The sequence below is a fragment of the Saccostrea cucullata genome, unplaced genomic scaffold (genome assembly GCF_032062105.1).
Source record: "Saccostrea cucullata isolate Sc308-1 unplaced genomic scaffold, CSIRO_AGI_Scuc_v1 ctg33, whole genome shotgun sequence".
NCBI classification, from domain to species: Eukaryota; Metazoa; Mollusca; class Bivalvia; order Ostreida; family Ostreidae; genus Saccostrea; species Saccostrea cuccullata.
In genome coordinates, this window is record NW_026936019.1 from 258,938 (window position 1) to 282,928 (window position 23,991).

Sequence of the window (23,991 nt, forward strand, 5' to 3'; positions counted from 1 at the left end):
GCTCGTACTTGTTCATATGATAACTTTTAAATACTGTAGTTGGTGGTAATTCTTCCTAATTCATACTTCACATTTATATTTATTGTGAAAAATGTAATCTTTCAATGGTTATAAATATTATTTACCTTTTGACCTTGACCCTAGAACTTGGTCCACCTTTAAAAAAGGAACTTTTACATTAGCCATAACTTTGAAAAGTTGGTATTAGGGCTACAATATTTCATTTTTTCCTTGCGACAAGATCAACAATTTTGACCTAATTGACCTTAGAGTTTGACTTGCAGTTGAGAAACTTCAACCATCGCCATATGCTGTCATACGGTGACATAAGTGTTTCACAAACCATCTTGTTTATTTTACCGTTTCTCCCAAACCTTTGCTGAAGCTTTTTTTTGCAAAGAGGCCCAGATATTAAAAAAAATCTCGAAGGGAAAGTTAAACAACATGCAATAAATATATCTATGATTTACTGGTGATGAGCAAGTTTACAAAATTCCAGTGTATGATAACAATATTCGTAGAAAACATATGCCGAGTCTCATTATACATATTTATGTGATGTAAAGAAGAAGATTGTCAAAAAATAACAATAATGTTGATTGAAAGAGAATAATATGCGTCTACAATAAAGTAGTCAATATGGCCACAAATGCAGGAGTTAAATGGTACAGCAAAATTTTAAACTGAATTCTACTTTTTTTCTGGAAGAGGTCCGGCCTCTTCAGGTTTCTCCACTGCGCTTATCAGTGGCACTTTTAACCCGACAGTAGCAGTATAACCAGGGGGCGCAATGGTTGTGTAAGCATGCTGGGAAAAGATACCCTGGTTTGTTCCTTTGTGAATATGGTAGACTTGTATGTCGTCGTTTGTCTTGTTTCTGGACAGGATGCACAAGTGCGCAACTGCGGAAACAAGGACGAAGATTCCTCCCACGCCTCCAAGGATAAGGGCCCACGGACAGTGGAGGTGTAGAAGTGTCGACTTGTACATGTACTGAAATAGGACTTTGTAACCGTGAGCCACGGTGGCCGTCTTTACAGCAGCCGCAATATAGGTTCCACCTAAAGAAGAAATATTATGTATATAAGGAACCTCGTATATATACCGGGGTATATAATACATATAAGGAAAAATACAACATATTATACGCGTATATAGTTTACGTAATTTTTCTTTCTTATCGATTCAAAGGTTCAAAACAGAAAAAACTATATCCGATGTACTTTGGCTATTTTATGCGCGTACCTGAGACGATGAGACTGATACAGGCCAGTAATCCTGCACACCTTGACCTCGCCAGACTACGGGTGTAAGCAATACTGCCGATGAAACCAAGAACCCCAAAAAACATTCCTAAAGACGAGATAATCTGGAATTCCAACAGTCCCTTCAGACCCAATCCTGAAAAAAATATAAAAAATTTCAGACATTTATCACTGCATCAAGATTATCCGTTATGGCATAGTTTTTCATTTGATATATCTTGTGCATTTAAAAATTCTTGGATTTTGTCTTCTTTCACTGGTATTTTGTTTTAATTTCAATTAATATCAATGATAGATTAAGTCACCCAAGAAAACATTCGTATTTTGGTAACCGATACAGATTGACGATAATCAATAGAAGGAAACATCCGATCTAAGGTACTCAGTAATCTTAAAACGAATTTTTCCCGCGTATTATTGGAAAAAGGTGTCCGTCCCCTCTAATCTGCGTAAACCCGGGTGGTAAATTATTAAATGTTATAAAGCATGGGGTGCACAGACTGAAGAAATGTATGAAAAACCCCGTACTAGAAACATCTTTTAAAGTATCTGAACTTTTAATTATACTTAAAATTCATTGTTTCTTACTAAAAACAAAACATGATCTGTAATGAAAGATAAAACTACATAGACTGTACTTGTCGAAATTAAATCAAAACATTACCTTTCACTTCCGTATACACAGAGCTGGGGAATGAATACATAAAAGGCGATTCTCTGTGACTGTGATAGGTGGACACATGACATTTCTTCTCTCTCCCAGAATCTTCTCTCCTCTGTTCAAGCATCCAGCTATCATCTTCAAAGTTGGCATCAGGCATGTAACGCGGGTAAGCATTCTTAGATCTATGGAAACAGATAGTAAAATACCACAGTCCGACCGATAAGTGAACGTGTTCCTGTCCATTCTCCGGACTCCAGTGGGAAAAGGGGGAAAAGTATTGTGGTTTTTCCGTGACGGAAACATTTGCCCATCCTGGACTGACGAACGAAACAGTCATCAACATCACCCCTATGAAAGTAATGACTGCAAAAATCTTTAACTTTCTACCCAAATTCATCGTTGTTTGTAGCCTGAAACCTCTTGAAAGATATCTACTTCGGACGAAACAGAAAATGGCTACCCGGATATATTTTGATGTTTTGTGTCGTCTTCTTTATTCAGGTGCATCAAAACAAAACACTACGCATGCGTCAGGTGTTGAATTTCTGAAAATCAATACATTACCTGTCTGCATGTGTTGCAAAATAGAATAATTAACGAGGCATGACGATGTACATATAAAAGTGTGCAAATTGTACATGACATAACAAATGACTTCAAATGATTCACACTTTCAAACCACTTAGCTTTTAAAGGTTATTTCAGGGACTGTTAAAAAAAGAAAAACTATTTTCTCAAAAGTTGTATTGATTTCAGTGTTATTAGCCTTTGATGAACAGTATTGATAAAGGGGAAAAAAAATGTTTTTTTAATATTATTGAAATGTTTGTTAACTTAATTTCAAAACATAAGAAAACGATTTAATTAAATAAAATGCAAAATTTTGCTTTTCCCGTTTAAATCTGTTTCATAATTTCAGATATGAACATTTGTAGATGTGAATAAAATTCAAGAAACTTGATGAAACAAGAACATTATCTTTTTTATTGGAAACGGAGTCATTGTACTCTGACGAAGAATGTAGATGTTAGTTTTAGTTTATTTCAGACTTATTTAATAATTATGTAGGTTAGTCAATATCAGTACTTTGCCTGTAACAACTATAGTTGTTTAGGTTATAAAAGAACATTGTGAATTTTGTTCTCTGCAGCGAATTGCCTTAACTGAAGGCAATCAACTGCAATCAACTGAAAACTCGAAGAAACATATCTACAAGTATTTAAAACCCCGATGCCATCTTAAAGTGAACATTGATTCATTTGTGGTTTGGTGAATAAGCAACTGAAAGACATGGTTGGGATACATCTTCCTGCAAGTCCAGTTAGTCCTATAGTTGTGAAACATATACATGTACCAGAACGTCTTTAAAATAATGTTTGCTTGTCCAATTCCAACTCGGGGTAAACTTACTGGGTCGATAGGTAAGTCGGAAAATCTTTTTCCAGAAAATTTCAACATATTTGTTGACGGGATAAGAGGAATAAAAATAAAAATCGTGTCATGGAATGTAAAAAAAGGTTTTCAGTCGAGCCATTTTAGTCAGTTGATCGGGAGGGGAAATCAAACATTTTTTTTTAAAGATGACCCAGTATATCTTTAGTATGACCCGATCGTATTAGAAGTTTCCCCTATAGGAAAAATAAAATTATTTTATAAAATTAAACTTTTATAAAACTGATTTATTTATCTTGTTGTAAACATATTTCAAACTTGAATTATGTGATTATTTAAAAAAAAACTATGAAATAAAAATATTAATAGTTATAGTATTCCCTACATAAGAATTATCTTAACAAACCCGTTACAAAACTAACAAAATATTTAAAACAATCTGAAAGAAAACAGTTCAGAGTTTTTGCTTTGTTGGAAGGGGAAGTGCTGTCCCGATGTCCTCGTTGGTGTTGGCCTCAAATGGCGGGAGGTCGGTCCTTTCAATTGGATAAAATTCTGTTGTCACGACGGGGATAGCGGTGGTGCTCTTTTCCGAAGTCGTTGAAAATACCGCGGGTTTCTTCTTGTCGTCCTTATCACGTGATACGATGAAGAGATGCACAACTGCCACCGCCAGGAAAGTAGAGGAGGTGATGGCTCCCAAAACGAGGCACCAGGGGATCGGGACGTAAATACCGTACATATTACCTCCGTAATACATATTTATCATTTCGTGAAGGTGTAGCAAACTCATGGAAATTTTACCAACAGCGATCCAGAAGAAGACTCCTGTGAGAAGAAAGAAATATCGTTTGTTTTAACAAAAACCATGTTATACAAAAAGATGATACAATTCGTTCTTATGATTCAAAAGCTCTTTTTACGCCCCTCCCTCTTTCAAAGAAGGGAGGGCATATTACTTTGCTACTGTCCGTCGGTCGTCTGTCTATCCGTCTGTCCACCATTAGTTTCCATTTATTTTCTTTGCAGAGGTTGCACATATTGAAATGAAATTTGGTATACAGATTTATCATAAGAATATCTAGGTCAAATTCTGTTTTGGGTATACGATCTGGCCATTTTGGACAGCGTTATGCTCCTTGGACTTTGAAAAATTCCAATTATTTGGGGGAGGGGGGCATAAGTGTTTTACAAACATCTCTCTCTTATTCTCTTGTTTTAAAAATCGTTCACATCATTTATAATTGATAAACAACATATATACCGGTCAACAGACAGGAGACACACGCCGCCAGTCCCACGTGACGTTTATTCCCCTCCGTCCGGTAGTACAGAGCCGTGGTGATCAGCCCAATAACACTGCATATAATACCCAGACCTGTCTCGATCTGGAACTCCAGCAGACCAAACTTCGTCACATCTGTAAAAATAACAAATACTAGTATACAGGTTTACTCAGAATTAAATGAATGGATGATTTTCACGTGAGTGCTGGTCAACGAGAACTGTCGCCCTCTTATTCTCACTCCCAATGACGAAGAAATGTATACTAAGGTCAGGAAAAAAACCGAAAGATTGTAAGGAAGCATCAAAAATGGGTGAGCTTGTTACCTCTTTAACAGTAGACCCGGTAAAACACTAACTTGGTCAGTAGTGTTTTTGATGAGGACGTTATCATCATGGGACCCAAAGAGAAAGAGAAAAATCAGAAAAAAGATTTTTCTCTACTAAGTTAAAATTCTTTTTTTATCTTGTTACTTGTATGGTGAGATAGCGAGCTACAGGCCTGGGGGCCATAAAACTTAGACGAGCTCACTTTTGATCTCAGTCTCACTTTTCCATTATATATTCCTTTAGTAAAAGTGAGACTGAGATCAAAAGTGAGCTCGTCTAAGTTTTATGGCCCCCAGGCCAGATCTAATGATATACAGTCTACCTCTGAGAAAATTCTAGAAATCTGTTTAATGGTTTTTGTTTTAGGCTGTGGAATTCTCTGATTTTACAAGGAAAATCGACTTCTCACAGTTTTGTTCAAAGCTAGGTAGCTGAAGTGATTGCAAAGACGGAAGACAGTACTAAATTTTACATGCATTAGTAAAAATCGAATTTACAGATGAGGAAGTAATTCTTCTTATACACAGGCACCTGACGTTACTTATTTTTCTTTTAATAAAAAAAATATACACATACCTAATAATTAGGTATGTGTATATTTTTTTTTTATTAAAAGAAAAATAAGTAACGTCAGGTGCCTGTGTTCTTATCGTAGATTCCATTATGAGGACATTCAACTGTGTAAAAACAACGGCTTATCAAAGACGGTAAACGAAGCAGAGAAGAAAATTTATGATGATTACCCTTGCTTTAAAGACATTTTAATCATAATAATTCCGATAGGAAATAAAATATTGTAGCAATTACAAGTTGTTCATTCTCAAGCTCTAACCTACGTACTAGCACTGGGTAGACAGAACAGTTCAATCAATAAAAAGATGGGAAGAAGAATTGAAAACTTGCTGAGATTTTAACATTTTATTTAGCAAGACAAACACAATCCATCGTTTTATGCAACTCTTCATTTTAAATTCATGTCTTCTGGCAAGTCATCTAGAGAGAAACAGAGAAAATATTTTCACAGCTGAATACTTAAGAGGCCGTGTCAGTAACCATTGAGATTTACATGGAAAGTCAAAAATTTTGAATTGGGCAAAAACCACCCTAAAATATTTGAACAACAACAAAAAACACATTTGAGACAAATTTTACAAATTTATTCATCATCATTGGTTTCCATGGCAACAAATGTGATTTGCATAGTAAATTCTCAACGAAACATTGTAAAATAATACAAATTTAGACATATTTAAATGCAGAGGGGGGAACAATTGGAAGGTCTAAATTTGTTTTCTTATACTGAAATAATGAAAGATGCATCAGAAGAAAATATTTTTATGTCTGTAAGTATTTTTTAAAATTTTGATATGGTTGCTATGGCAACCGAAAAATGACAAGATTTTCATGATGGGAATATCCGTGGAAAATTAAGTTTTTCAAAAGTTGAATACTTAAAAACGCAACAACCGTAGATATTGTATGTCATACAAAGTTAAAGATATATCCCAATACTATGAAATTATAAAATAAAAATTGGTAGTCGGATGTCCAAATTTTTTTTTTCAGAAATCAAAATTTGCATTTTTTTCAAAACACTTTCAATGGATTTTAGCAAGTTTTGGCAATTTTTTTTTAATATTACAACAGATATTTAACAGTTAGATGCCATATCTACAGAAACATAGTACTTTAGAAAAATCTCCATAAAATGTACGACTTTTTTATAAAACAATAGGAAAAGAAATCTCCATAGCAACGGAAATTATACCCTAGCAACTGACTTGACTAGGATCGGCAAAACATGAAACATACACCCAAGAAATTAAAGCCTCTCAAGTGGAATATTTGGGTCATGGCATCCTGATCAACTGTCAACCCTGTTGTACTTACCCCATCATATAAGTAATAATAAGTACCATTGCTCCACAATGTCTAATAGTTATACAATATAGTCAGAATGTGGACCAAATATGCAAAAACTTGACCATATATGACATAACAAAAGTCGAAGTTATATGTCAAAATGACGCAATGTTCAACCCAAAGGGACGCCAATGCTCTGTCTACTGGCTAATTTACATTGCTGTACCATGTTTATTATTCAAGTTATAAACCTAAAAACAACTAGAACTGTCCAAATGGGACAAAATACCCCCCGCTGGGTTTTTCAGAAGTGCTAAATCATGAATATTTTATGGATCTAAGAGAAGAGAGAAAAGCTGAAACATTTTAGTGCAAATGTAATTGCTCATTAATTTTTTTTTATAAATGAAACGAAGGTGCAGCCTAAAAAATAGACTGAATGTATGGATCACACATGAATTATGAATTTTTTTTGTCAGTGACCTTGAACTTGCATAAATGACCTTGGTTTAAAGTCATGACAAGTTCTCAGGTCAAAGCAATGTTTGTGTAAAATGGGAACCTTTCAAGTTTATCCTTAAGAAAGATATGGACCAGACATGAATTATAATTTTTTTACTGTCTGTGCACTTGAACTTGGACAATTGACCTTGGGTCAAAGTCATGACACACCCTTATGTCATAAGTGATCTTTGTGTAAACAAGAAAGTATCCAAGTTTATCAATAAGAAAGATATGGACCAGGCACAAATTATGAAGTTTTTCCTTTCAGTGACATTAAACTTACACAAAGAACCTTGGGTCAAGGTCATGACACATCCACAAGACAATAAGCGATTTTTGTGTAAAACAGGAACTTACCAAGTTTTTCCATAAGATAGATATGTACAAAACATGAATTAGGAACTTGTTGCTTTTATAACCTTGAACTTGCATAGATAACCTTGCATCAAGGTAATGATACATCCTAAGGTTATAAGGAATCTTTGTGTGAAATAGGAACTAACCAGTTTATCCATAAGCAATATATGGACCATGCACATATTAAGAAATTTTCCTTTCAGTGCCCTTGAACTTAAATAACCTTTGCTGAAGGTCATAAACCCTCTTTGTGCGAAGTAGTAGATTCAAGTTTATCCAAAATAAAGATATGTACCAAACATGAATTTTACAATTTTTCTTTTAGTGACCTTGAACATGCACAGATGACCTTGGGTCAAGGTCATGACACACCCTTAGGTCATGAGGAATCTTTTTGTAAAATGGGAACTTACCAAGTTAATCCATAAGAAAGATATGGAATGGACACAAATAATGAAATTTTTCTTCCAGTGACCTTGAACTTCCCCAAATGACCTTGAGTCAAGGTCATGACACACTCTTAGGTCATGAGCAATCTTTGTATTGAGTAGTAGATTCTAATGTTCCTCCGTAAGAAAGATATGGACCGTACATGTTTGCACAGCTAGACAGATGGACGGACGGATAGACAGACAGACAGACAAGCTGATTCCTATATACACCCCCCCAAACTTCGTTTACAGGGGGTATAATGAGAAGTCGTGTCTGTTAAACACAAGACGACCTTATACTTATTCAAATGAAAATAAACCTTAACATCAGCAAGGCTTGTGAAAATGTAGTTTACAGCAATTTTATATTTCAAGTTTTATCTTCTTTTACTATCAAAGACCAATCAACTGGTCAAATATCAATGCTCACTAAAAGTATCACAGATATGAACGTAAAACAAGAGTTTTCCATTGAAAATGTGTGTCTCAGGAATGACATATCAAATTGTGACAGACAGATAGACTGAGGGTCAGCTAGTCAGACTGACAAACAATGGAGAAGTGATCCCTAAGAGTCCCCTTGCTATGCAGGCGACACAACTAGGCACCATTACAGCATATCTTGTACCTGATTCTGAGACTGAATTTTTTCTGAAGTGTACAGTCAAATATTTTTCAGAAATATTTTGCTAGAAATAATAATATATCGTATAAGTGGAAATTTTAGCGAGATGCAAATTTAGCGATTTCTACCAAAGTCTGGTATTTTATTTTTAGCCAGAAGTAATTTTAGCGATTTTAAAATGTTTATTAAAGAAGCTATTACAAATAATAAGACATTAAATTTTAGCAATATTCAATTTTAGCGATGTCAGCACCCTCTCTAATAATGCCAAAATGAAATCCTTGCTAAAAATTCTACTTATACAGTATGTTCTTCAAAGTACATTTATGCACAGTAAACAAGAAGTATGACACATTTGATTTTAGATATTATCTATTTTAACCAACTAGAGCTAGAGCAGTATAATCCAAGTGTTGTCCACAGACAGATGGACAAACAAACAGGGTGATTCCTATATCCCCCTTCCAAAAACTTTGATATCAAAATCTTAAACTTAGTAAGAAAATGTTTTTAGTTCACTGCTTTAAGAGCCATATCAGAAATCTGATTCAAATTGTTCATGTTCCCTTCAGCTGTCAAGTCATTTTCTTCACTTCAGTGTTAGACCTCTGCCTTTTCACCAATGGCATCAAGATACATAATCAAGGTCTTCCTTCTATGTAATGGACTATCTTCATGCTCTTGAGAATCCTGGCATTCAGATGACTTTCACAAGGTGTTTGGAAAAGTTGTCGTCTGAAGTTGAATCCACCTACAAAAGAAAGATACAAAATCAATCCAACTAACAACTTCATTTAAAACAAGTTCATTTTGACACAAATGTTACTCATGCTGAGACAGTGTTTCACAGCCCTGAACCAAAGTCACACCTTCAATGTCAAGGTCAAGGTAAAATTTGATGGAGTTTTCAGGTCTGTATTTCTATATGCCTCATGGAACAGCTTCATACTTGGCATACAATGCTCCTAATGATAAGGTGGTGTGCATGACCCTAACTCAATGTCAAACTTCAATGCTAAGGTCACAGTAGACTTCAATGAAATTGTCTTATCTGAAATGCATTTCATACCTGCCTCAAAAGCACAGCTTACATGACACAAATGTGCCTCATGATATCAGTCTTTAACAACCTTTGACAGAAGACAGGGTGAGCAATATGGGCCCATTTTATGCTTCTTGTCTGGGTTTAAAATATGAAGTTCATAGGTCAAATGGATTTAAGTTATTGAGTCACAATCCTTTCAAGTTTGAAGTTTCCAGGACATATAGCATTTGAGTTATCTCTCGACAAAGAAATGGATGAACAAAGTGATTACTGGTACTCTTTGAGGCTGGGCTCTTATGAACAAGCTGATGGTCAAAGTAGTTCTAAACAATTCAGTACATGTAAAAAAATTCAGTACAAACCTCTATCTGTTCCATATGCTTTGAATCTGGTTGTACTTCATGGTTATTTGGTAGTTCACATAGCAACTCATCATCATCATGATTCTCCTGAAAGTATTTCATATCTGTTTACAAATTTACATGACCCTACTGCATATAGTTGCTGATTCTTTATAATAAACAAGCTGATGCTAAAAGTAATATAAAGCAAGATAAGTTTGTGAAACAGTATGCCCCCAGCGTCAACAAATATAGAAAAGCTAGTTTTAGCAAAAAGATCAAGATCTAAAGGTTACTAACGTTGGTGTAATTTAAAAAAACTTAATTAGTGGATTATGTATACAAAATATGATCTCACAGTTCAAAAGTCATGGTAAAGGTTAAAGCTGACAACAGATAGACAGAAAGGACAAACAAAAATATGTTCATGCTCTTTGGGCATAATAATTCAGTACATGTAAAAATTTCAATACAAACCTTTATTTGTTCCACATTAATTGGATCTGCTTGTACTTTATGGTTATTTGTTAGTTCACATTGCAACTGATTATCATCATGATTCTCCTGAAAATATTTTAGACCTGTTTACAAACTTACTTGAGCCTATAGCATATAGTGACTGGGATATTATATAAGACATTAAACTGGACAAAGGGGATACTCCAATTTAGTCTCACATTTTCAGAATTATCGTATTCAGAAATTGTGCCCAACCTGATCAAGGGCTTAGGAGGAATAGCACCCCACCCACGCCTTACTTTTTTGGGAAGTCAAAATTTCCTGTAGTTAAAATTCATAAATCCTGGATCCCCTCCCCTCCACTTTAAGGGTCAGGAGCAAATTTTGAAACCAGAATTGAGTCTGTTATCCTTGTTTCCCTTCCCCTTTTCAAATCAATATTAGCAACCTCAAGTTTTGTCATCTTGTTTTAGTGTAGCTGCAGAACTGTAGCTCTCCAAAAAAATATATATTGATATACCTGAGATAATGAGGTATAGCGGGTATGGCTATGAATTTTTTATGAAATATTGTTTGAAATATTACTTATCAAAAGAACACTAATATGCAGACATACACGATTGGAAATCTACCAATTTGACCTTATCAGTGATTGATGAATATGCTCTAAATAATAAAGTCTGAAATATCTGGCATTTTTCAGTTTTGTTTTTTTTTTAATATTTTCTGTGCCAGGAAAACGTCAGAACCAGCGCCATTACGAAAACTGGAAATTTCGCCATTTCCAGTCAGAGTTGATTTCCCATACCTGGGAACCGCATTAAATGCCGTTGTTACAATTTATCAATGGCACAATGCTTTTAGTACTTGACAATAACAATGAAAAGAAAATAATCACTCATCATTTCGATACAGGACTTGTATATTTTTTTTAATTTGTAAACGCACGAAATGAAAACAAATCTCGACAGTCAGAGAAAATGTTTCCATCGGATCATGGATCATATATTTGCAAACAAACCATAAAAACTATATTGGTAAGTACTAGAGGCATTGTACTATTGATAAATTGTGAGTTTGACAAGTAATTGCAAGTATCGAAAATACACCCGAGAATGCCGCCTCTGCTTGGAATTCCAAGTTTTCGTAAAAGCGCCGGTTATGGCGTTTTCCTCGCACATAAAATATAGAAATAGTTAAAAAGCCAGGAAAACGTCAGATATTTCGGACTATAAATAGTACTTTTCAGTCACCTACAAACTCTTGATGCTGTCATGTCCTCTGTAACCGCACAAGACCTGCTTTATACGTCTTTACATGTTGTTTTTCTTCTCCGACTTCTGCTGCAACAGCAACTTTCTGTTCTTTATCAGCAGGAGAGTTCCACAAAAGGGAGATAATCGTTCACGCGTTTTCATATTTGTGGTACATTCTAAATCAAATTATTTGCTATAGAGTACCCAACTACCATTTTTTATTATTGGATTTATAACTTCAAAGCTCGTAGTTTCTATTGCATGTATGATTATGATAGAGTTTGGTTGCGTTTTCGTGTAAAATATTTATAAAAATCATGTTGATTTTACAGCATTTGGTAGAAACAAAGCAAAGTAGGCCCCAATGCTTTAAAATAAACATGGGAAAAATTAAATCTCCCATTTATATTGAAATTAAGAAAAACATAGTTTGATTCTGTAATTAATTTTGACAGGGTTATCAATAATCAAATTTCACACTTTTCAAGCATTAAAATCACCGTTGCTATGGTAACAAGGAAGATGTGACCCAAATAACTCATGTTTGAAAGGACATTCATCTATACTTCCATGCACCCAAATATTAAAGCAAAATATTTTTTTCCACATTCCACTCACTTTATATACAATACTCAATGGTTACTGACACGGCCTCTTAATTCTATTATGGTACTTCTAAAACAAGGCAAAGCCTAAGGGGGTAATATTGCAATTTCAAGGGTAAAAACTCACATTTCGTAAATGATGGCACACAATGTTCTTGGTTACTTTATGGGTCTTTTATAATTGAGGTACTATAGTACTCCGTTCCTCAGGTTCTGAAATTTTACAGTTTTGTTTGACAAGTTACATAAGTTGACAAAGTAATGTTTATTCAATAAGTCTATTTCTTCATTTTATTCCTTCAAGGTTCGCCTTTATTAAAGCAAGATTTGGCCTAAAGGAAATCCTATTTCACTAATAAAAAAATGATTTAAATACTTTTACTGGGTTTCAGCCATATACTCTTAACAAAACCTTAGTCTCTTCAAAATTAATATTACATTTTATTCACATTTAAATAAAGTTTGAACAGAATATGAGATACACACACTGTAACATTTCTTTAACTGTGTCGTCTTGGTTACAAGAAAAAGACATTTCTGTGCGATTCTTTTGAAGGCTATATATTACCCCTCAGAATTGGTTCGATTTGTATGAAACACGTGACTACACGTGACGTGCAATTTAAGAATTCGATATTCAACATGAATGTTGCTTTGGTTACAAAAAAAAAAAAAAAAGAATGTGTGCATTATTCTTTCAAAACTCTACACCTTTTTTTCAATTATACACTATAATATTGCAGTAGTTTTAATTTTTGGTACATTTACATTGATTTGATTTCACACCGAGGCGCTTCGACTCTTCTAAAATCGGATACAACACTTTTTAAAAAATCTTTAGTCTAAAGGCCTTACAAATAAGAAACCATTACCCAGTACAGGGTGTTTCAGAAAACATGCAATCATTTTGATTGATTATAGATTTTACTGGTGTTTTGACTAATACCATGCACCAACATATCTAATTAAAAGTCACAACTTCATGATTTATTCTTATTAAAATGAAGTTTATACGTCAATTAGATAATGAATTACAAAAGAAAAAAGAAACTTGTAAAATTTCACTTAGTTAAAAAATATGCTGTAAATGGCGTCATTTTTGCTGAAAGAATGAAATCTATCCGATGCAAGAAAGTTCTCATTACTATATTGCAAAGAGTCTCTTGGAAATGAATTAGGTTTCATTTTTTAAACTATTTTTGAGTCCTTTTCGTTTTTGTATGTAACTTTTTAACTTTGGATCTTTATCTTATGTAGACACTTTCTCGACAAAGGTTGTTGAAATCGGTAAATGAAAATTTCTTACACGTAAGAAAACCAATAGAGATACAAGCTCATTTAAGATTCGGGTTCTTAGAAAACATTAACTACATATATCATAAATGTATTATTCAAAAAGTTTACTAGGAAAGACAATATCAACGGTAAGGAAGTAAAATAATTAATCATGGACCATCTTTTGATTTTTTCAAAGGAGAGAGCGCATTTGTCTCCAAAAACGGAAACGTATTGGTTCTGTTTGTCTTTCGATGTATCGTTGCTCGTCTGCTACAAAAATTCTATTCATTAATAACTCGAGAACAGTAAGTTGGAATGGGATCAAATTTGTTGTAAATGATTTATAAAGATTTTTAATACTCTGCTCACAATATGTATTGTTTTGAGATTACTGCTATTTTCCATCTTCTTATTTTATTCCTATACCCAATGAAATATGAAGATAACAAGAGTAGTAATTAAACTCATAAGTCCAGTGAAAAATCACGGCAGAGCAAACACGTACCCACCTCCAGAACAGATATGGGACCATGTGCCTTAAAAGAGTAACCATACCTTGTTGAGCGCGGTTTACCAGTTACCAGTTATGTACTTCATGTCATGATCGGACAAGCGGTATAATCCGTAGACAATTCAGTCTGACAATAAATTTGTATGAAAAGAAAACAGTAAACATTCCATTGACAAACTTGCTTACAAGGTCATCGTATCGATCATAGAATTTTCGAAATGTTGGCTTCAGATGAAGGGGTTCATATCTGTGTATCATCATTTTGTTTGTTAATAGCTTCCCTCGTTAAAGGAATTGTTTAAATTAAAACTCAAAATCATGTCTTAGAAGTCAATTTTTACGGGAAAATAGAAGGAAATTCCGCGGACTTATTATTAGAAATCGTTCTTGCTTATAAACTTCTCGCTGTTACGGTTTTAAGGTCATACACAGGCAATTAAATTACAATACTATCTAGGAATCAATTATATATCTTCATAAAGAAGAAAAAACGTTTGAAAAAAATATATGATTTTGTTCATTTGTTAAAACCACAATGTAACTTGAAATTCATAATACTTGTAGTATGAGAAATCTTGGAATGAAGCTCTTTTCTCGGTTGTGAAATTTATATGACTGACTTTTGACGTACAAGATAGGTTCTGATTTGATTATATGGTGTATTGGCATGGAATCGGAAATAGAAAATACGCAGTCTTATCGATTGGATCTGGAACAATGAATTATTAAGAAATATACGTTAATTAATCAAACCAACAAAGAAAAGGGGTCATAGTTTGGAAACACTGTACAGTATCAGATTTTAATGATGTTCAGGGGTGTTAGGGGTAACATTTGTTGTTACATTGATTTTACTTCCTGTATTTCATTATTAAATCACTGCTTTCCCCACTGATTTCCGTCAGTCTAAATTCTTAAAATTACCTACTAATAACAAGGGGATGAATAAACAGATAAAATAAGTACAAATAAATTAACACTACTCCTACATCACAGAGAAAATACAATAATTTTATCTCAGTTTTTTGCAAAATTACGATAAAAATAATTCCTGAAAGCGAACAAAGAACAGTAAAATAGCACTTAATATGATGCTCATTTCAAACCGACCAAAATTAGTATAGGAAGATTTTTTATTCTGTCCAAAAAAAAAAACCTATCCCAAAAATGACAAGCAAAAAAAAAAAACCAAAAAAAAAAAAAAAAAACCAAAAATTTAAACAACTCGCCCAAACGTCAAAAACCTATTTCGGGGGGGGGGGGGGGGGGGGGGGAGATCAAATCTTTCTTTTCATACCCATTTTTTTTAATTAAGAAAACACTATATGCATTTTTTTAATTAAGAAAACACATGACGATGCTTTTAAATTTTTACATGTATCACACATTGAAATTGACTAAAATATAGTTCGCTCTTTAGCAACTGGCTGGAGTTACAGATGATATGGGTGGGAGTCCAACGATATTTTTCTATAAATTCCAAGATTTCAGGAAGCAGCGCTTTATTATTTGTTAATTTTTATAAAATGATTTTTTTAGGTATGACACTATAAATCATTTCTGAAAATATAAGCACTGCTACATACCTCATGCTTTTTTTTTCATTTGAATCTCGTGCTTGATTAAAATCAAGATTGTGAGTTTTTTTTTATGTGAAATTTAAAGCAAAGAGATATTGCTCCTTAAAATTATTTGATAATTCCGAAATCCAAATAAAGACATGTTATAGCATTCATATGGGTATATTTGTGCGAGGCTTTTTTCACCAAATTCAGACTAAAAATGCGACTAAAATTATCGCAATGCTGAAATGAAATTGTTCATTTTGACTTGGCATTTTAATTAAAAGAAAGAGAGAATTTATAAATTCGGAGGCTACTTACAGTGGATTTTTTCGTAGGTTCCTCTGACGAATGGCGTGCTGTCGGGGAGTCGGTTGATCTCCTCCTGGGCTGAGGAGTAGGTGGAGTGGAAACACTCCTTACTGTAGAACATGGTGTGTGGCTGCTTGTTGTAGAGACAGGTCACAAAGTACCAAAGACCCATAGAGATGGACAGTCGGTGACCCTCGGCTATCCCGTCCTTGTCGTACGGCATGGCGACCGGCTCCCTGGGGCCGGGGTGACCAGAATTAATCTGCTCCATGGATTCCTCCATCAGGTCCCCCGCAATCCTCTCCGGGAAGTGAATATTCACTATTGCCCATCCAGGACTGAAGAATATAACTACCTTAAGTACAAATGCAATCGACAGGGCAACGAGAGTGAATTTCAATCTGGTTACCACACCCATTTTTTCTCAATACACGGATCTCTTGGTATGTTTTCGCTGTTTCTTTTCCAACTAAGTGTGTAGTTAGCCAGCTAAGTTTATAAGGATACCCAAGATGATGCTCACAGACACTGCCAGGTAAAGAAAAAATCGATGTAATGGACCAAAACAATTCTTTATGGTAGAGCAATGTGCCGAGGTTTGGTGTGGAGGTATTAATATTTCATGACTATTGGAAGGTTATAATGAAAATAAGCCAGGTGGCAATCGAGAGAGTAACTATACAATGTATCCTCCAAATAAAAGACTCGCCTTCATATAGTTTAGAAAAAATAGAAATAAATGGAATATTGTTTGCATACATAGAAAATACACCCGTTCACCTATTGAATAATTCATGGCGTAAAATGAGAACAAAATACCTTTTTTTTCAAAGAATTAATTTATTGGTAACAAGATGGTATAAATAAAATATAATTTTTTACAAATAAATCTCATTAGATTTTACCACAACAGTTCAGTTTGTTAAATAAAACGTAATCAACAAATTAAATGCAGTACCACTGTTTGACTCAGTACATTGTATTCGAGATAACGATGTTCAATTTATTGTAAAGCACTCTGATGTATAAAAACAGCATCACAGCAAGTTATGTTTTCATTTGGAAGTCTTGGCAAAAGTTATGATATTGATTTTATTCTTGTCTTTGTCTTTCTCAAACATGATATATAGCTTCCCTACAGTGTTATAATGGTGGTAAAATTTTGCTTTGGCTTTTAGCTGCATCATAATGGAGTTCCAGAGCAAAAAACGGCATCATTAATCTTTCTTCTGGTCCGATTCCTAAAAATAAAGATTATCTCAATGTTAAATCAATAAAATGATTAATCCTCTTAAATCTGATTGTTAATCATTATCAGCATTATTTCTTACTGATTAGTATCATTGTCTATATATATCAAATATATCTCCGATACCATGAATATGTTGAAGTGATTGAGTGTTCATGACCTTATCTTTGATTTGAGTGTAAAGTTTGAAATCTCAAACACCAGAATTTCTTAATATTAATATTCTTTTACTTTCTGAGTCACATTATGTTTGAGATATCAAACTTTATCATCACCATATAACAAGTGTTGAAACAGTGAAACTGGCAACTGCCAGTAAAATCTCAAGAATATAAAGTAAAACTCATACACCATTATCATAACAGGATGAAGAAAATGCTATAAAAATATTTTGAGATATTTTCTTCTTTTAATTTAACAAATATTTATTTATTCAAATTTATGAAAAAATTAATTAATACAGTGAAATTTATATATTTCTTCATCTCTGCATTCAATTATTTATATACTGCATCAACTTTTATTGTAAATGAAACTGAATCCCATTCACCCAACTCAAAAACTCAATTTTACCAGTTTTAGTATCTTTACTGAAATGTGACAATTGTTTAATTAAAACAACTATTTCCTGAACTATCAAAATTTCATTATGATTAACGTACAGTATCTAAAATAAATTTAAGATGAACCAAAACAAGTGTTAAGTAGAAGAAATAATCCCCTCCAAACCAGTCACACCAGCTATGAGTATGAATCCTATGTTTTGATATGATTAATTGAGTAATCTACAGTATATAAATAATGGTAAATAAACAAGAAAAAAAAATGTTTCAAGTAAATTAAAATGGCTAAATGATAGGCTGTGTTTGCAAATAGAAATATTATAATGACCCAGGAATTTGCACATTGTTGATTTCATTTTGTAAGTTTAAAAATAAAACTGTAAAAAAACTTTTTTTTCCTTGTGCTTAATTTTAAACCCCACCCCACCCCGCCTTGGTTTGGCATCAACAAAAATCATTTTATTAATTTCTAAAGAAAGAAAATCCTTATCAATTCATGGAAGAGGTTATTTTTACTTAAGGACTTACAGGATTTCCATTTGTTTTCTCTTCTTCATCTCCTTCTGCAATTGGTGATTGCTACAAAAGTAATTCATGTCAAATGTACATGTATATATACTTATATACTAAAGAAGGGAAGCAACTCCTTAACAACCTGAGAGGAACATTGTTGATACTTTATGTATATATTTTTGTTAAATATTTTTTCAGATCAGTATTCACTTCACATTATTGATTAATACTTTTCTGAAAAATTGTTTAAAGTAAACGCCCCACCCCCTGTATATCAGTCTATTCTGAAATAAGGACTTACTTTTCCTGTGTCTGTTTTGTCGGGGTCGCTGATCATCTGTTGTTTTTTCTCCAGCTGTTTCTTCTCCTGCTCTATGATGCTGTAGAACTCCTTCTCAGCCTTGGTGTACAGATCTTCCTCCTCCAGACGCCCCTCCTCTGGCTCCTCCTCCTATCAAAGCACCACATCAATCACTTAACTAATAACTCACTCAACTTATCAAACTGATTATTTAAAAAAAAAATTAAATTGAAGCATATGATTTTTTTCTGCAGGAGTAAAAAAGCAGGTGTATGTATGGTGCCAACTGATTTATTTTAACAATGGATTTGGATTTTTTGTTTCTTTTCACTTTAATGCTCAATATACAAAATTGTTGCAACATTTTAACCCACACAGCTACAAAATGCCACAGTTTTTTGTCTTTAAAGCAGTGATAGTTTAAGAAAAGCATGATATGCAATTCACACTTAAATACCTATCAAATAAAGAAAATGCATCCAATCAAACAGAAATTTTGTGAAATAAAGTTTTTTTTTATTTTTTTTTTTTTTTATTTGGCTTTATTATTTTTTGGATAAGCTATTTTCGCAACTGTAAATTTTCTCAATGTGCTGAAACACAAAATTGTTCCATTCACTGTGCATGCATTCAATCCATTGTGAATTTGTTACTTACTTCTTCTGTCTGTATAAGCAAATATCAAGAAATAATAGAAATAATGATGATGTTTTAGGTTTAGTTTTTTCAAGGCTAAACAACAGAATTCTTCTAAATCACTTATATTTTCAAGACAACTTCTTAATTTTCTATCCTAATCAAATGCATGAAGGTGACATTGCCATTAAAACTTAAATGAATCTTCATTTTGCCTCATAGAGTATATGCTCTTGCATGCATATACTGGACAATAAACCTAGTGGAAATAGATAGCAATGTAAATATTAATTTTCTTTCAAAATATACTCTAATTACCTTTGCACCATCTGCTGAACTCTTCGACCTTTCCTTTAATTTCATTTCTCTGTGTCGAGAATCTAAGATCTTCTCTCTCCTTGTTTCTCTTTCAAACATCTGCAATGACATACAGTACATGTAAATCTGAGTTAGGAGTTAGCTCCCTTTATAAATGCAAACTTATTTTGGTATAAATTCTGTGTAGAAATTTCAAACTTTAAAAAATATCAAACCATCTTTCTTGTCAGATTTGTGGCATACTTACAGCTGTGACTAAGTTCTTCTCGTTCCTCTGAAGTGTGTACAAACTGTCCGATAGTTCTAATAAGGTGGTGGTACCAGAATGTGACCCACAGGCGATTAATCGGCCCTGTTCCTGCACCCTCAGACTGTGTAATGGCTCATCACAAACCTAAATGATAGGTTCATTCAAAATTTCAAGTGAGCATAAAAAGCAAGACTCAAAACTTCATTTTAAAAAGCAAAACACTTGTTGATTTTCTGTGGAACATTGCATAAAAAAATACTTACTACTATAAAAATAATCCAATATTAGATTTTTGGGGGTAGATAATACATTTTTATTTACAGGTATTCCTAATTTCTCCTAAACTTTTTCAAAATAGCTTTTTCAAAAAAATACAAGGCCTCTCTCTAGTTAAGATAAATACCTGTAAACTAAGAGTTGGGTCATTTTGTTTAAAGATAATATCCCAGACATCCAGGGTGCCGTCCATTTTAGTAACGAGGAACACAGAGGGTCTAACAGGACTCCAACATCCGTCTGTAAGGTAGGACTTGTATTGTCTGTAAAAACATGTCAAGATCAAGAAGATGCTTTGTTGTGCCTAAAACATTGCTTCCAACATTATTTCAAAAGCAATTAAAGTTATTGTGATAATGATGTGTATATTCCACTGAAAGACATGTAATACAAATTTTACCTTGACCACATGATAGAGGATTCCCTAATATCTTCTGACCAGATCTGAAGATTAAAAAAAAGTAATTAAGTAATGGAAATACAACGTATTGTTGTCAGTAAATGCTTCTTCATTGAAGAAATAAGTGAATATCTTCTCACCCTAGCCTTCCAGTCACCCACACTGAGAAAGTTCTTAGGGAAGAATGGATTTCGTTGAAGTGAATACACAGGACCTAAGTGACCGTTATATTGGGCTACAATCTTTTCTGCTGGTGTCTTGGCTTTTCTGTTACATGACAATATTGAGCCTTGTTCACATCCTACCATAAATTTTGTGGGCTGAAATATAGAGGATAGTCAGAGTTATCTACCTTGACATCAAATTTTGTGCATATATACATGAAAAAAAAAATCCCAATATGTAGTTTTGTAATTTAGAACTTGAATTTTGCATTGCATAAGTACTTTAGCCTTGATGAAAGTTAAGAACAAATTACCATAGTTGGTTCATATTCCAGTGCCATGGCTCCCAGGGCTTTAGTTGGGTCCTGTTTCTTGGTCGGGTCTAGGTAGAGTTTTTCTGTGGGTTCTCCCATTTTTCTGATATCCCACCATAGCACCTGTCCATCTGAGGAGGCAGAGAAGCACTCAGTTCCAGTTTTGGATTGAATCCATATGGCCTTGTAGGCTGGGTCTCTGTGACTGTGTTCTATAGGGGACATTTCCACCGGCTGGGATCCCTTCCTTGTGTCCCAATAAGCTATAAAACAAAAGTTCTTATTTAGTCTCAAGAAAATACAATTGAACTTCAGTGTCTCAAACAGATATATTGAACTGATTTGAAAGTCTCAGCCACTTATTCTTTACAATGGATATCATGTATCCTCGAATATTTGGGTTTTTTTCTTTCAGACCCATCAAGATTACAATAGAGGTTTGACTGTATCTGAATTTCAATTCATTTCATTTTCAGAATTTTTTTAGAAAGTCATACAGTATTGGTAACTTACCAATTTGACCATTGTAGCAGCCTCCCAGTAGAATATGTGAGTCTTTAGGGTTGTATTCTAAACACACTAGAGGAGACACAGGTTTTAATACTGTCTCTGGTTTGTTTGGGTTTTCTGTACAAGAGAAAATAAATATATATGCATTTGGAATGAAAATTTGATATATATTAATTTTGAATTCTCCAACTATTTCTTGTGATTGCAATATTCCGGTACTGAGATTTATCAAACATTCACTGACCCACATCCCAGATATATGACTCCATGCTTGTGTCAGGTGTGGATCCCTGGAACTCCAGGTTACAGTAAGCTACTGCCAGCTTCCTGGGACCGTCTGGGAACCAGGAAATGTGTGTGGAGGTTCTCTTGATTTCATTTGGATCTCTACAAAAGAATTTAGGGAAAACTAATTTTTCTGCCATTTGATAATTTATCTTTATCACATATAATTAGAAAAAAGGTAAGAATAGCTTGAACAAAATTACTTTTCTTAAATAAGATGCAATTATAATTCATTTCTTTAGGTTGGAAAAAAGAAAGAAATCACATATTCTTATGAAATGTTACCAATATTTTATCCATACCTAAATACATTAATTGTTTTTGCTGAAGGAGCCTCATCAACTGTGTCAAGTTCAATGTCTTCAAAGTATTCTTGATAAATATCTATGGCATTGTTTTGTCTGATGGTATGTTCCATGATCTGTTTAAATGAAATAATGTATAATTAATAAACCTGTGTACGAGACTTTTATCTCTCATAAAGAAGGTACTAAATATAACACAAAGAATGTCTTAATTATTAAATGAGAAGAAAAGTTTTCCTTACAGTTCCTAATTGTTGGATAGCAGCGATGTACATTTCATCTTTCTCGACCTTCTTCCTGTATCTTGTGACGTGCTCCACCTCCTGTGGGTTGACGTCTTTTGGCCATCCTCCTTCTGTGTGATTTATTCCCCGTGAACTTGTTTCAAATCTTTCTGTATTGATCTACAAACAGTGAAAAAATGCATTTAAATTTCAAAAATTTAATTTCCATGATGGCATATAAAATTGAATTGACACGTTTTTTTCTGTAAATTTCATACTGGAGTGTTTATCAAATATCTAAAAATGCAAATCACAAATTATACATACCTCATGTTCTGACATTTCCTGGACACATTGTATCCCTGTGTCAACTGGGTTTCTTTCAATGAAATTATCTGCCAGAGATGGGTCTGGTGTTATGTCCACATGCAACTCTGCTTGTCTGTCTGAGAAGTTGCATTGTCGGCCAAATTCCTGGCGCTTCTTTGTGTAAACATACACAATCTCCATGTTGAGTTTTTTTAGTTCTTGTCACAACTTTCTGTAAGATTTAATTGATAAAGGCTTAGTGAAAAAAGTGTGTATTGGAAACTTGCTTTCTTGTGCGCTCTGTGAGCCTTATGAACTCTCTCTCTCTCTGTACGTGTTTGTGCAATGCATTGGTGATACTGTAAGGAAATGGAATAATTTTGATATTCTCAATCAAATCCATGATCTTGACTTGATGCTGTTTCAGAAAAGAGATGTTTTTAGTAAACTCCAGCAAAACATTTTGGTTGGCATTAATTTGCATGGTGGGTAGCAATGTACATGTCTCAATTATGTTTGATTATAGCACCTGGCAGTTTCAATATTGTAAAAAAGAAACGTTTCCATGGAACTGCAAGTTTCCCATTCAATCAAACATATTTATTACTGAGAAAAATAAATCTAAGAAGACACATTATGCCTATTTTTTGAATTGGTTTTGATGCAAGATTTATTGCTTGTACATTTATTGTAGTGTCTTTAAAATTTGAATATTTCTCAACAAACTGTCAATGAAATATTTATAACACACATTTACTTACGATTACAATTTCCACAAGGTCTCAATAAACAAACAAAAATCCCCTCTAACTTGGCATGGAGTACTTGCAGGTGTTGTCAAGAGTAACAGTAATCAAGCCATGCGCACTTGTTTCTTCCGAGTTTTAAAATTAAACAGAGCAAATATCGACGAAACGATCATAGAAACATTATTATAACAAAAAAATACAATAAAAATTATAATTTCTTTTCATATTGTAAAACTTTTCTTTTCTTTTAACCTTCAAATTAAATAGCACGATTTTTGTTGTTGAAAAGTTGAAAATTACGTATCTTAGCCTATTTGTTGATAGAATTCTGTAAAATTAAAACATGGCGCTCTCCATGATCGACAATCTCTTTTCTCAAGCAAGGTATTTATATTCTAAATCTTCAAAGCTCTGTTGTATTTTGTTGTATTGAATTAGTCTCCTTGCATATGAAATGTAAAATCATATGGATTTATACCTCTTCTTTCAGTACTTATTGAACACCCACGTACACAACCCGAATTTTCTCTATTTACGTTTA

General features: G+C 33.6%; 3 protein-coding genes and 1 long non-coding RNA gene across 6 annotated transcripts; all 4 read right to left on the minus strand.

Moving 5' to 3' along the window:
- Positions 1 to 450: 450 nt before the first annotated feature.
- LOC134244596 (uncharacterized) lies at positions 451 to 2,450 on the minus strand. Its single transcript, XM_062726849.1, has 3 exons — positions 1,930 to 2,450; positions 1,246 to 1,401; positions 451 to 1,061 (listed from the first exon to the last, which is right to left on the minus strand). The coding sequence occupies exons 1-3, from the start codon at positions 2,324 to 2,326 to the stop codon at positions 691 to 693; spliced, it is 924 nt and encodes a 307-aa protein (XP_062582833.1). The 5' UTR covers positions 2,327 to 2,450; the 3' UTR covers positions 451 to 690.
- Positions 2,451 to 3,587: 1,137 nt separating this feature from the next.
- On the minus strand, positions 3,588 to 16,680 carry LOC134244570 (uncharacterized). The gene is made up of 3 exons (XM_062726824.1): positions 16,094 to 16,680; positions 4,586 to 4,741; positions 3,588 to 4,149 (listed from the first exon to the last, which is right to left on the minus strand). The coding sequence occupies exons 1-3, from the start codon at positions 16,500 to 16,502 to the stop codon at positions 3,776 to 3,778; spliced, it is 939 nt and encodes a 312-aa protein (XP_062582808.1). The 5' UTR covers positions 16,503 to 16,680; the 3' UTR covers positions 3,588 to 3,775.
- Positions 9,070 to 11,879, minus strand: LOC134244569 (uncharacterized). Of its 2 annotated transcripts, none has more exons than XR_009987250.1 (4): positions 11,818 to 11,879; positions 10,579 to 10,665; positions 10,123 to 10,209; positions 9,070 to 9,466 (listed from the first exon to the last, which is right to left on the minus strand). It is a non-coding gene; the product is annotated as an uncharacterized LOC134244569 (long non-coding RNA). The 2 variants fall into 2 exon arrangements; XR_009987249.1 differs by having other exon boundaries at positions 11,814 to 11,879.
- Positions 16,681 to 16,913: 233 nt separating the features above from the next.
- LOC134244597 (dynein intermediate chain 3, ciliary-like) lies at positions 16,914 to 23,565 on the minus strand. Of its 2 annotated transcripts, none has more exons than XM_062726851.1 (15): positions 23,463 to 23,565; positions 22,720 to 22,933; positions 22,411 to 22,572; positions 22,166 to 22,284; positions 21,823 to 21,965; positions 21,582 to 21,695; positions 21,069 to 21,331; positions 20,731 to 20,910; positions 20,591 to 20,634; positions 20,318 to 20,453; positions 19,912 to 20,058; positions 19,665 to 19,763; positions 18,711 to 18,860; positions 18,425 to 18,475; positions 16,914 to 17,325 (listed from the first exon to the last, which is right to left on the minus strand). In XM_062726851.1, the coding sequence occupies exons 2-15, from the start codon at positions 22,900 to 22,902 to the stop codon at positions 17,302 to 17,304; spliced, it is 1,815 nt and encodes a 604-aa protein (XP_062582835.1). In that variant the 5' UTR covers positions 22,903 to 22,933; positions 23,463 to 23,565; the 3' UTR covers positions 16,914 to 17,301. The 2 variants fall into 2 exon arrangements, with proteins under 2 accessions (XP_062582835.1, XP_062582834.1); XM_062726850.1 differs by having other exon boundaries at positions 19,656 to 19,763.
- Positions 23,566 to 23,991: the final 426 nt, after the last annotated feature.

Excerpts from the sequence above, each read along its gene's own strand:
- LOC134244596 (XM_062726849.1), bottom strand. The coding sequence starts at position 2,326 with ATGAATTTGGGTAGAAAGTTAAAGATTTTTGCAGTCATTACTTTCATA. Across the intron at positions 1,402-1,929 it reads TGTGTATACGGAAGTGAAAG|GATTGGGTCTGAAGGGACTG; the intron begins GTAATGTTTTGA and ends TATTTTTTTCAG. Across the intron at positions 1,062-1,245 it reads TATCAGTCTCATCGTCTCAG|GTGGAACCTATATTGCGGCT; the intron begins GTACGCGCATAA and ends TTTCTTCTTTAG.
- LOC134244570 (XM_062726824.1), bottom strand. The coding sequence starts at position 16,502 with ATGGGTGTGGTAACCAGATTGAAATTCACTCTCGTTGCCCTGTCGATT. Across the intron at positions 4,742-16,093 it reads AACCTACGAAAAAATCCACT|ATGTGACGAAGTTTGGTCTG; the intron begins GTAAGTAGCCTC and ends TTATTTTTACAG. Across the intron at positions 4,150-4,585 it reads TGTCTCCTGTCTGTTGACCG|GAGTCTTCTTCTGGATCGCT; the intron begins GTATATATGTTG and ends TTCTTCTCACAG.
- LOC134244597 (XM_062726850.1), bottom strand. The coding sequence starts at position 22,902 with ATGGAGATTGTGTATGTTTACACAAAGAAGCGCCAGGAATTTGGCCGA. Across the intron at positions 20,635-20,730 it reads TGGGTGACTGGAAGGCTAGG|ATCTGGTCAGAAGATATTAG; the intron begins GTGAGAAGATAT and ends TTTAATCTTCAG. Across the intron at positions 19,764-19,911 it reads AGAAGAACTTAGTCACAGCT|ATGTTTGAAAGAGAAACAAG; the intron begins GTAAGTATGCCA and ends ATGTCATTGCAG.